The sequence below is a fragment of the Cyprinodon variegatus genome, unplaced genomic scaffold (assembly GCF_000732505.1).
Source record: "Cyprinodon variegatus isolate N-32 unplaced genomic scaffold, C_variegatus-1.0 Scaffold1066, whole genome shotgun sequence".
In the NCBI taxonomy this organism is placed as follows: domain Eukaryota; kingdom Metazoa; phylum Chordata; class Actinopteri; order Cyprinodontiformes; family Cyprinodontidae; genus Cyprinodon; species Cyprinodon variegatus.
In genome coordinates, this window is record NW_015151519.1 from 137,276 (window position 1) to 149,950 (window position 12,675).

The 12,675-nt window shown below is 39.6% G+C and overlaps 1 protein-coding gene across 10 annotated transcripts in view; it reads right to left on the bottom strand.

Moving 5' to 3' along the window:
• LOC107101225 (potassium voltage-gated channel subfamily C member 1-like) overlaps window positions 1-12,675 on the bottom strand; it is a 76,041-nt gene that overhangs the window by 28,700 nt on the left and 34,666 nt on the right. For 6 of the 10 annotated variants that reach the window (XM_015400048.1, XM_015400051.1, XM_015400052.1 and 3 more), the window contains exons 3-4: window positions 2,568-3,549; window positions 1,320-1,514 (exon numbers count right to left, since the gene is read on the bottom strand). In XM_015400048.1, the coding sequence (XP_015255534.1) occupies window positions 1,320-1,514; window positions 2,568-3,549 (1,177 nt within the window). Of the gene's footprint in view, window positions 1-284; window positions 414-1,319; window positions 1,515-2,567; window positions 3,550-12,675 lie in introns of all 10 variants that reach the window. The other 4 variants (XR_001482070.1, XR_001482071.1, XM_015400047.1 and 1 more) reach the window with 1 other exon arrangement.

A 12,675-nucleotide genomic window follows, 5' to 3' on the forward strand; every position in this document is an offset into this window, starting at 1 on the left:
AGGACAAGTTTTTGCAGGCAGGATGTTGGGCTAAGGTTATGCTAACATGTTTGAATGAACCTTCATAGGGAAACACACTTTCAGCCACAGATAAGCGGCTTCCAGCTTAACATAGCAAGGATGAAATATTTGTGTATCTGGGATTTCATGTCATACATTGATTGTGTAGACCTGAGTAAAAGGGGGCGACCACTCTTCTGGGGAGCCAAATTAAATACCTTCACTATAAAAGAACCAGGTTATGGGCTTTTCATTTGTAAGTTTTAAACTGATTTCAGTGTTACCTCTGGGCTATGGTTTGATCCAGGAGGAGGTGGAGTTTGCATTGAGGTCCTGCTGTAACAGAGACCCCTCCATCTTATACCAATCCTCAGTCAGAGGGGAGTCTGGGCTGGGAGCCAGGGCTGCTGCCTCTAAAGTAGTTTGTTATCAACAAGAAGGGAGGGGGGGCATTGGAAGTTTGAAAGGGAGTGTTTTGTAGGTGCAGATCGGTGGCAGTGGTCAGATTGCAGCATTAAATGAATGGCAGTGCCAGAATTGAATGGGGATAATGCAAGTTGGGGGGAAAATGAAACAAGAGGAGGGATGGTGCAGCGACAAGGGAAAGGGAGGAGGAAAGCAGAGGCAGGGAGTAAACCAGGTGGGGTTGGGAGGATGCAGGGTTGATAGGGAGGTTTAGGGAAGGAAAATCATGGAAAAAAGGGTGGTGGGGGGGGCAGTCAAATAAAATAGTGTGAGGCGAGAGGGAGAGAGAAAAAGACAGGGAGAAACAGAAGTGACGAGAAGTAAATTAATGCATGGTCAACTGTCTGAGTCCAGAAGACAGAGAAGGACAGATCACTTTTGAGTCTGAGTGAATGTGACATATTATGGGACAAAAAGATTCAGAGACACCACAGAAAGATGGAGAACATGGCCAAGGCCATGTATAAAGGAAAAAAGAGGAAAAATACTATCACAAAAGAATCTTATGTGACAGAATAAATCAAATGTGAATCAAAGCGGTGATGGAAAAACAGACAACATGAATATGAAGAGGTGGAAACAAAGATAGCAGAGCAGAAGAGCAAGATGTATATGCATGTGTTGCAACCATATGACTGTATACGTGTATGGGTTGTTGAACTGGAATCTGCATCCATGCGCTGTATTTCTTCTTAGTCTTATAAACATATAGCTCCCTGCAAGCACTTTATCTTTAGTGGTTGCACAGTGGATAATGTTTATGCCCACAGCATACTGTGCCTGGCATCTTGCTGTGTGGACATGTTTACATGAGGACTGCATTTCACATTTCCGTCTCCTGGTGCGAAACGTACCTTTCCGCACATTCCCATCTGTGGCACGGAATTCCCTGGTGTTGAGTAGGAAGCAAGCTCGGTCCTGCTGGTAACGTTCCCGAGTGGGGCCCCGCCCAATGGGACTCCGTTCGTCGGGGCTCAGCACCTGATCAATGGTTGGGCAGTCCTCATTAGCCAAAGCAGCCGAGGCTGCATCACCGTTCTGCTTAGAATCTGGAGGAAGGTAAGAATTCATAGCAATGGAGTTTTATTGTCGGATAATAATATTTAAAAAAAAAAATAGTAGTGAAAAACAGAGAGACAAGTTGTGAATATATTTTTTGTCACTTTTACAGCCTATAAGTAATTGATAAGTACATTTTGAAATACAAAATTTTGCAGATAACTGTTATAACTTTGCAATATTAATTAGTTGTTGGAAATATCATCACTAAAGGTAAATAAGCCAAAACTAAAATATTCTTACCCTAACTTCATTCTTACACATTGTCATTTCTTTCGAACCTGGGGCCAAATGTATCAATATAGTTCTCTAAAAGTTTTTGGTTGCTTCATGTTTTAAAAATCCTGATCTTCACACTGAAGATGTAAAGTTGAGATTACAAAATTTCAACATTTTATAAGACCAAAATATTGATTAAAACGACAATGAAAACACAAGCAACATTTAGTGCTAAGATATAGACATCCAGTAGACTTTTTGGGAAGTTTCTGTTTCAAAAAAACAAAACCAACGGATAGACAGAGCTCTTAATATTCTTGACTCCAGCCAATGCTGGCAAGATATTCAGAGAGCACTGAGGAAACAGCCACTTTACAACTCATGCTAATGCTTTAAAGGTGGATTATTGGGGCATGGGCCTGAAGTTTGATGCTGAGGCAGTTTTACTGCTAATGGCAGAGGAAAAAAACTGTGAAGTCAGCCAAAACTGAGATGCATTAGGCTGTTTTAACAGATAATTAAGTTCATTTTCCTCCTATTGCGATTGTGCATCATGGCAGATGGAAGCCTTAAGGCAACTGTGAACCTACTAGTTGATCATAAATTAAACAACAGTTCTGATGGGCCAGTGATTTCTCTAGAGTGGTGCGAGAATCACCCCCGCATCACTGCTTGATATCACTCCCACTTCTTTCTCTTGAGATTCTAATGCTTTAAGTCTAAAGAACACAAGAACTCAAGAGTCAATTTACCAGAACTGTATCTGCGAATGGAAGAAAATGGGAGGAGAATAAATATAAATAACGAGAAAAAAAACTTCTCACCTCTATTGATTTCTATGATTTCCTCTTGAGCAAGAGGACAGTCGCCCCCTAAACCACCAGATCCCATCACTCCACCTAAGACATTTCCCAAGATCCTTTGTGGTGATGCAGTAGCCATTGCTAGGGCGTCCGGCTTGCAGTAGTTTGGTGAACCTGGCTGAGGTGCACGAGGGATATGTTTGTTCTTCTTTTTGGGCAGCTTTTGCTTGGCCATAGCCAGAGAATAGTACATGCCGAAGTTGTTGACAATGACAGGTACGGGCATAGCAATGGTTAGCACACCAGCCAAGGCACAGAGCGCACCAACCAGCATTCCTGACCATGTCTCCGGATACATATCACCATAACCCAATGTGGTCATTGTCACCACGGCCCACCAAAATCCAATGGGGATGTTCTTGAAGTTGGTGTGGGCACTGGCAGTAGGGTCTTCTGGGTCTGCCCCAATTCGCTCAGCATAGTAGATCATAGTGGCAAAGATGAGGACTCCAAGGGCCAGGAAGATGATGAGGAGGAGGAATTCATTGGTACTGGCACGAAGGGTGTGGCCGAGGACACGGAGACCCACAAAGTGACGAGTGAGCTTAAAGATTCGAAGGATACGGACGAATCGGACAACGCGGAGGAACCCCAAGACATCCTTGGCAGCTTTGGAGGAGAGACCGCTCAAGCCAACCTCCAAGTAGAAGGGCAGGATGGCAACAAAGTCGATGATGTTGAGGGCACTTTTGAAGAATTCCAACTTGTCTGGACAGAAGATGACTCGCAGCAAGACCTCAATTGTAAACCAAATGACACATACACCTTCAACGTATGTCAACCAGCTGTCAGTCACCACTTCGTACACTATTTCCTCACGGGTTGTGTTGCCATGCGTGACGTTCTCTGTCTTGTTTAGGATGGTGTTGAAGGCCTCGTGCGTCTCCATGCAGAATGTCGAAATGGAGATGAGGATGAAGAAGAGGGAAATAAATGCCACATACTGGAAGAAAAGGAGGTAGAGGGGAGAAAGAATAATTTTAATTGTTATTACATTTAGGTAAACAACACAAGAAGTGAGACAAGAACAAGAAATGAGTGAGGGCAAAGAGAGATGGAGACAGAAAACAGACAGATGATTGAGAGAAAAAATATCAATCTTTACAAACCTTTTTTTTTTTAATCAAAAATATATACTTCCTTCCAAACTGACCAGAATTCTGATAAACTTGTCCACCTGCATACAGAAAAGCTGTGATGCCAGTGTATTTTATGTTACTTTCAGTTGTTGCAAATCTTATTTCTTTTGCTTGGCAGAACAAAGAACAACCTAAAGCGATATTTTTAAGGGTGAGTTTAACTCTTGGGGATCCTTGTATCTTTTAATTACTTTTTAAACCACTAACAACAGCCGGAAAAATGGCTGTATCAACTTAGACTTATGTTATAAAAAGGAATTGTTTTAACCTTTTATAGCGCACTCTGTGAAATGTTTTGAATTTTAAAGACCCTTGAGAGAACATTTGACCTCACGATGTTGCCTTGTTTGCTAGAAATTGGTATTTATATCCAATATGCCACAAATGGTAACTTGGATGATGAAGGGTTAAAATATGTGAAGATATTCTGTCAGAGGATGCCAAGAAAAATGCATGGATGAACAGAGTTTTCCTCTGCTGTATGGTACACATGCTAATGCTTTGCTCCCCCTGTGCAAAGACTGTCAGCCTGCTAAAAGAAGTCTACATTTCTTTTCACCTTGGATGCAACAAAGATAATTTTGGCTGTTGGAATAAAGGCTATGAAAATTTGGTTGAAACCCAACATTTAATTTTAGTTGCAGTAGAAATAATAAGCTCCAACTCTGATGTTCATTTTCCCAACTCTGTTTTTGGATCTTCTGAGTTTTCGTATGTGCTTATTGTATACGGCCAGGCTTTTTTCCAGTTTGTGGCCCATTCCCACAAGCCCTGCAGTATATTTATAGATGCAGTATACTTTGTGCTTTTTCAGATAAATAATAAAAAAAATACAAGCATAGCCCAAGGAGCAGAACAGAGAGGTAATTCATACTTGAGTGGAGTCCATATATATATGGAAGGCTAAGTGTATTATGCGTGTGATGCATGTATTTTTGACATTATGGACTTATGTAACACGAAGAGGAAAATACTTTTAAGAAGAGGCCAGATCTCTAACAAATGGAGCAAGCCACTTTCACTTTCTTTCACTTAAAAGTCTCACTTTTTCTTTTAGTTTCTCTGAATTGGAAACTGAATAAAGGCCTACACACTATTTCCTATTTGCCCTTATGACAGAGACAGACAGACAAAGCAGCAGATTTAACATTCTAAGCCCAAGCATTTACATGGGAGATCAGCAAAGAAACACAATTTAAACCAGTTATGAATTTACGGATTAAACTTTTTTTTCTCAACATCTGACAAAAAAAAGACTAAGATTTTGCTTTTAGGTACAGTTACACTTTTTTATCAAATAATAAGGCAGACAATTATTTTATTAAATTTTCTCAGTATTTAAATTCAGGAGTTCACATGTACTAATATTACTGTAAACCATTTGGGAAAACTTACATGATCGTGCTATGGCTCTACAAACGCCTGGTGGATTATTTCATAAATCTAATTTAAATGACTCTTACTGTATAAGACGAGATGGGTTCTGCATACCTACGAAGACTGTACTTTGGTGCATAATGTGAATATCAACCCCAGAAGATGCTGGATGAAGGTGGTAAGAGACTACTTACACAGGAAACTAAAGCTAAAAAAACACTCAGAGAGGAAGACTGAAGGGTTGGACTAAAATCACTAGTTGCAGTTAAATGTTAATTTAAGAGACAGTTCCAATTTTAGAGTTTTTTGGTTGTTTTTTGTAGCCTAGGTAACATGGGCGGTCATGGGAGAGGGGTGGGTTCCCCTTTAGATCAGCTGTTCCCACCATAAACTGCAAAGTGTTTCTTTGATAATGGTTTTGCTTTGTTGTTTCTTACTTTGGTGGCAAAATTTCTATTATTCCTATCTTTGATTTGAAAATTATACAAGCACAAATCATTTCTGTTGGAAGACTTGAAGTCAACACTACAGTAAACATTCATGCTTGCAGGGTTGGCTGGTAGGGAGGGAGTACAAGGGGCAGAACCAAGCACTGTAACTCAGCCTCATGGAAGAAACTTGAGTGAAACCACCCAAAACTTAATTTTACGTCTTTCTCTGCTCCCCACCGCTCCTCCCACACACACAAACACAAACTATGGGTTACTCAGAAGCATAAGAGAAACACTTTTTTCTGATCCTTATGCTTGCTAGCTAAAGCGCTCATAGAAAATATAAAAAAACAGCATCCATAGAGACCTGATATATGAAATAAGAACATATTTTCATGGATTGCAACATGCAGTATTTACATCAAGTGCAGCTGGTGCTTTAACATTGTACAAAATGGACAGGAGGTTTAGTGGATTTTCAGGAGGGATGTATAGTGTCGGTCTCAGGGGGATCATTGCCTTTGCAACTACAGTCAAAGAAACTGTTCTTGAATGTATTTGCTTCTGATGGAATGATCCTGAATGGTTCCTCAGATGGAAGTGGGACAAAAAATGCATGGCCCAGGTGCTGCCGCTCTAGTTACCTCTCCTAGTAACATCATTAGTTCAACTTTTTTATTCTCTTTAGTCCAACTGTTTTTAATATTCTTTTTCGTTTCTGATTTTTTATTTTATTTTATTTAGTTTTTCCTACTTGCTTTGATTCTGTTTTATTTTCCTATATTTTAATCATGTACAGCACTTTGCATTGTTTTTGAACTGAATTGTGCTATACAGATAAATTTGCCTTGCCTTGCCTAGTATAAATGCTTACTTCAGCCATAGTGTGGCTGAATACTTATATTTATCAGTGTTTATATTGATGCATATTTCTTTACTTCTAAGTTAATTGAAAGGGCACAGCATTGCTTTAATTATTTATTTTTGAAGGATTTTATTTATTTATTTAGATATATTTTACTCTTGCAGCACTGTGGGAGTGGTCAGACAATCATTGTTAAGTCTGAAGCAAAAAAGTTTGCTTAAATAGTGTGTTGAAAAAAAATTCTTGTAGCTGGGTCTTCTGCAGTTACACCATTCAACTTTTCTTTATAATTATTTTATTTTTTTTTAAAACACCTGTCCTCATTTTTTCCACATTCTTCGGCAGTTTACCCCCATCTTCTTCCCTTCCTCCCTTTTCTACTCCATCTCTCCTATCAACCTCTCCTCTTCGATTTCTCTCACTAGTCGGTGTCTGACCTACTTTCTCCAATTGCTGCAGTGCTCCTCTCTGTATCGTGAAAACACACACATAGACACACAGAGGTTCTCAATCACCCCCCTGCCTGTACCCCGCTTACCAGCTCTCCTGTCCCAATGAAGCGGGATAGCACCAATGGGACCAGCTCAGCGGGCCCCTCTACTGGCTAAACACAAGAGACTCTCACTCACAAATAAAGCCAATGAAGAGCTCTTTGTCATAGCTCTCCTGTCTTCATCTGATATTATTGTTGGTATTCCAATATCAAACTGTATTGCATTTTGTGTGAATATATCAGGGCTAAGTAGTGCAAAACAATCTACTTTTTTATATTACAATAAAATATTTAATATGTAATCCGTAAACCCAGAAATCTCTATTTATTTTGCCACTATTCCAACCACTGCCATTCAAAACTCAAGTAATTGGTTAAAGGCTACAAAGAGACAGAGGTTAACCTAACAAATGGATTGTGCTAAGCCTATACAGCTGCAACAGCAACAAAATGGAATTTACTACATTCTAACCCTTAATGCAAACCGTTTGTGACCTTTTCTTTCCATTTTACATTATGTGCTAAGTAGTGTTTGTCAGATAAAATCAAAATACTTTAAAGTCTGGTTGAAAATGAAAAAAGGAAAACATTCAAGGTGGGATAAACCCTTTTGAAAGGTATTCTCTAACAGATATGTGTTTTTTGTAGTAGAAGAAGGTTTTTTACAGAGCATACTGTACATAGTAAGTGTCCAAGAACACACAATGAGATATAAAAGAAGGTAAGTTGCTGTAAATTTAGATCTTCTATGTAGGTTACACAGGTGGGCACACAGTGGGGAGTTGACAGGTAGTAGGAAAATGTGGACCCATGCATGACGAAAAGAGCCCAACAAACCAGCATAATTCAAACTGAAGAGAGTATCAAGAGTGAATATTGGCTCCACTAAACTTGGAAAAAAGGTAGTTCGTCATTCCAATGATCTCAACAGTAAGTGACAGTGTTTTGAAAAGGGGACAGAAAAATATGACAGGGATGATAGTAAGAGGAAGAGGAAGATGGCGAAGAAAAAGAAGCAAACACATCAGGAGACTGAAGGTTAATGGAGAATGACAGGCCTAAGCCACAAAAGCAACTTCTGTCAAGCAGAGGGACAGGGAGTTCTGTGAGTCTTCTCTGACATGCTGCCTCATAAAATCTCTTGATCCCAAAGCCAGAAATTCATGAACAATATAATAGCTGCATGCTTAAAAAAAATATCATCACCATCATCATTTATGTTTTTCTAAATCTCCAGTCATAGATTAGTTTAGAATGCATAAGATGTTTTTGCAAAAAGCAGAGGTTTGCCAAAGAAAGTGTTCACAAGTAGCTGATAACTATTTCCAAAGTTAGCTGCTTTCAGTATTCGGGTCGTGTTTACAGCAAAGGTACAAATTCCTTCATATTAAGAAATTCTTTTACGACAAACCAAGACTCAGATTCACTCGGGCTTCAAGACAGCAAAAGAAAGCAGGACGTTTAGCAGATAGCAGGAAGGATAAATGAAGACCAGGAATGTTGATCCATATCATATTTTTGAGCTTTTAACAAAAACATGCTTGGAAAATGCTGGATATGATAATATTGAAAGATATTTGCAAATATCAAAGTTCGTAGAAGGATCTACTTCTAACAATGCTTATGAAGAATGTTGCCTTAGTAAAGCTAGCCATACCAACCACACCAATTTTTAACACAAAATGCTAATGTATTTGATTTTAGACATTGGCACACTTTGTTTACGTTAATAACAGTTTAATTTTAAGCCCACAACAGCGAATATTGATTAGACATGAGCCAACTGACGGTGATTGCTCTTTCACATGTCCATAAGGTCCAATTAAATAAAATAAGTCACATATTAATATAGCTGGAATATCATTTAGTGGAAAAAGTTCACAGATATACAAGGGCACAACTTCTCTCACCTCGAGATCAAGTACCTGTTTTTGCCAGGGTTTTGCAAATGTAGTGCCCCAATAAATTAATAAGGGGGAAGAGCGCTGTTACTTTCTGCTTTTTTTCATTTGGAGCCAAGGAAGAAGCTCTTTTTGAATACAAAGTAATGTTAGAAAGATTTAGTGCGATTAATAAATAGAATATCAAAATCCATATAAGGTTTGGGCATGTGTTGTTAGGAGTGCAGTGTATCTTGGGGCAATATGATATGGAATCTAGTAAATGCAGGCCGTACAGTTTGAGAAGTGTAGTTTTGTTTTATCACATAATTTTAAAAGGAAAGCTCGAATAATAAACAGCCATGGTGTAGTCAGCAGCTACAATCAGTCTCACAATCGGAAGGGAAAATGGTTCCCACCAGATGTGCATTTGCTTTGCTTTCCAGCGTGAAAGACAGAACATGGAGCCTCGGCAGCAGCGGTAAGGCAAACTAACATTACCTTCGACAGCATTTCCTCTGCCTCTTTTACATCCTAGACACGCAGAAGTTAAAACAACACCTCCTGGGTGATTCGCACGCAGGAGAAAAAGGCAGAGAGCTATCAGAGGGGAGATCTCTGCACCTGCAGCATCACAGGATGGAACAGGTCAGGTGGCAGACATGAATGAAACAAAACTGAGTGTGGAAGTGGATTGAGCTGAAGAGAAGTCTGGTGCGGGTGAAAATGAAAAAGAAGAAAGAGAAAAGTACAGACATACAGAAATTGGGAACAGAAAACGTAACACTTTTGTGTTAAAAGGGATCAGTCTGTTAATTTACACTATTTTCTCCAAGCACCACCGTTTCGCTGGGATTTTTTAATTAGTTTTAATACGGAATCTGAGACTTGCCCTTCTCACGGTCAATTGTTGCCTATGTTTGCTTCGGACGGAAAATGGCTGCTTCGTAACATATATTCACAAGCTCTATTGACAGGTAAACAGGATTATAAAAGAGGGCATGCAAAGGCATGCAGCAAAGTTCATGGAGCCAAGACTGGAACCATGATATGGACATTGAGAATTAAAGCATCCGTACATAAGTAGAACTTTAAGCCCTGTACCGAAAGTAAACTCGGAAGGTCGTCCTTTGCGAGAGGGTGAAATGAACAACAACAATCCAAAACTAAACAAGTAGACAATAATAAAAAATAATAATAAACAAACATAGGGTTAAAATATTAGCATGTACTGTCTTCTCTTATTGTAAAGAGTTTTGATTTTTTTTATTTCCGATCCTTCAATTACCAATTTGGGTCAACCAGCTTGACTCCTAAGATATAAATGTAACTATATTTAGATATAACCTTTATTTATAAATGTATTCTTATTAAGATCCAAGATCTCAAAGTAATCACAACCTTTGACTATGTTAAAAGCCATGGAAACTTTTGTGTCCTATTGGCTGCTCCAATATTAAGTTTACCCACAGTAAGTTATCACAACTTGCTAACAGACTTGTAAAAGTCTTCACTTCAGATGCACTTTCTTACAAAACTACAATTTGATGCCAATATTTAAGTCAAAGACGTCATCCCCTGCTAATGAAATATCACAAAAACATAAAAAGTTTCCTAAAACATTAATCTATTATAAAATTAAAGTTGATAGCTTTAGGTTCTGCAGTAGAGTATTCCACCTTAACAGGTTAGCTACACAGGCTCAGTAAATTAAAAATTCAGCATTCTACTCCAAGGAAGCAGTTTAAAATGGTTATGCTTGTAAGATTTTTGCATTGTTGTAAACCACTTTTGTCATTATCTTGGTACTGATGACTGGCTTAATTACTCATTTCATTCACCTTTCTAAGTCTGCCTGGTTTCTCATCACTGCTTATCTGATACACCTACTCCTACCTCAATTTAAGGGGCTTGCATCCAGTCAGCAGGGCCAAATTACTTTGTTCTTGCTAGCCAGCAGTGAGAGTCTTTTCAGAGTTCCTTGGTGTTTCAGATTTCCTGGTCTTGACCTGTTCTGCCTCTCAGCCACTCAGCCTGTCTGTGCCTATTCTAATCTGTTTGCCTGACTTGGCTTTTTGACTCCTGGACCACTGTGCCTGCCGGTTTCTGTTCTGGTCTGTTTGCCTAACCTGACTTCTGACCCCTGCATGTTCTCTGGGGCCGCAGCAATTGCAGCACCCGTCGCATCTTGTTGGCAGCCCACTGGCTGGATCGTACCTTATTCTCAGGTGATGGACTGAACTGTAAAATCAGGTTAGGGACTCACGTGCACAATCATCCTTTGTCAGATTGTAAGTGTTCTCTCTTGCAGAGGCTGCTGACTTAAACACTCTAGCCACTGCCACTGCAGAACAGCTTTTATTAAATAAACGCTTTTTAAGTAAGACATCTGTGTGTCTAGTCTGAATACTATGTCCCTCTGTTCTGAGTCATTAAAACTTTGTGATATTTTCACCTGTAAAAGATGCCATTTAATTTAAGCTCACTCACTTTTTGAATTCTGTTGTTTTATAAATTAGAGTGCATCTTTAAAAACCAGAGTTAATGTATTCATGATTGGGTAATAGCCACAATGAAATGTTGGCAGAGATGAAAAGCATTGTTTTTGTAATTAGATCTAATAGCACTTTAATACTGGGAGAGTAGAATCTGGATCTTAACAATAGGTCCATTTTTAATCCATACAGCAACAGTTGAAGTAGAAATATCTGATATTCATTGAGCCTGCATGTAGCTTACAAGTGTACAGTAGATGAGTTTCTGCGAGTAGACAAACAGCCTATGGGTACAGAAGCTGAGTGTTCCGGTTCTGGAGAGCGAGCGCAAGCTGCAGGAGCTCTGAATCGAAGTGATGGTAAGCAACGAGAGGATGGAGAAGATGGAGAGAGGTGAAAGAAGATGATAAAACAAGAAGTATCAATCTGTCACTTCACACTTATATATCTCCTTCAGCACTCTGTAGCCTCCTGCCATCCTGCTCTGCGCTGTACCGCAAAGGTATGTGTGACAGAACAGCCATGTCGGCACTTTTGAATATTCAAATGAAAAGGCTTGATGTAACATCCACGCTTAGCCGCAGCATGCTGAATGCTCGGCAATACCACTGCCACGTGTGAAACCTGCAGTCTGGTGACCTTCAAGGTCCAACACCGAACCCCCACCACCATTACCCCATTCCCCTTCACCACAACATCTACAGCTTCACTCTGAAATTAGATGTGGAACAATTACCACCACAAATTTCAAAGAGCAGAAGAAAACGGAGAGAAAGAGAGTTTTGAGACAGAGATGGTGATCACAGGGAGAGTTAATTGCGTCGCGATAGACAAATAAGGAAGCAAGTCTAAAGGAATGGAAGGAAAAGGAGAAGAGAGAAGAGATCGTTGAAAATCTACACAAATTAGGGGGGAGGGTGCAGGGCATCGGGGAGTGAGACTGCAATACAGACAGAAGGAGGTGTTGGGAGAGCATAAATGTGAGTGATATAACAAGTAGAGATTGTCAGAGCTGATATTAGCTCTACAGACGTCCTTTTTTACATGCATGGCAGTACGCGCTGCTCTTCTTTAACGGGACTCTAGTGGCGCAGTGTTTACTGCGGCACCATCCAGAAGAGCTTTATCATTACAGTATTACTACAGTCCTGCCTGGCTCTCTGTCACCATGACAACCACTGCGTTAGCCTCTGCTTTCAGGCACCAAGGACAAGACTAAGCCAAATACTGCTCCTACAGCTGGCGTAAAGGGCTGAGTGTAGAGGAACAAGAGCAAAACCGTGATGGTTTGCTGATAATGATGATGTTGTTTGATGAATGCAAAATCAGAAATGGTAACGGTAACAATAAGTGACCTTGACATAAATCTAACATAAAAAGATATGTTAA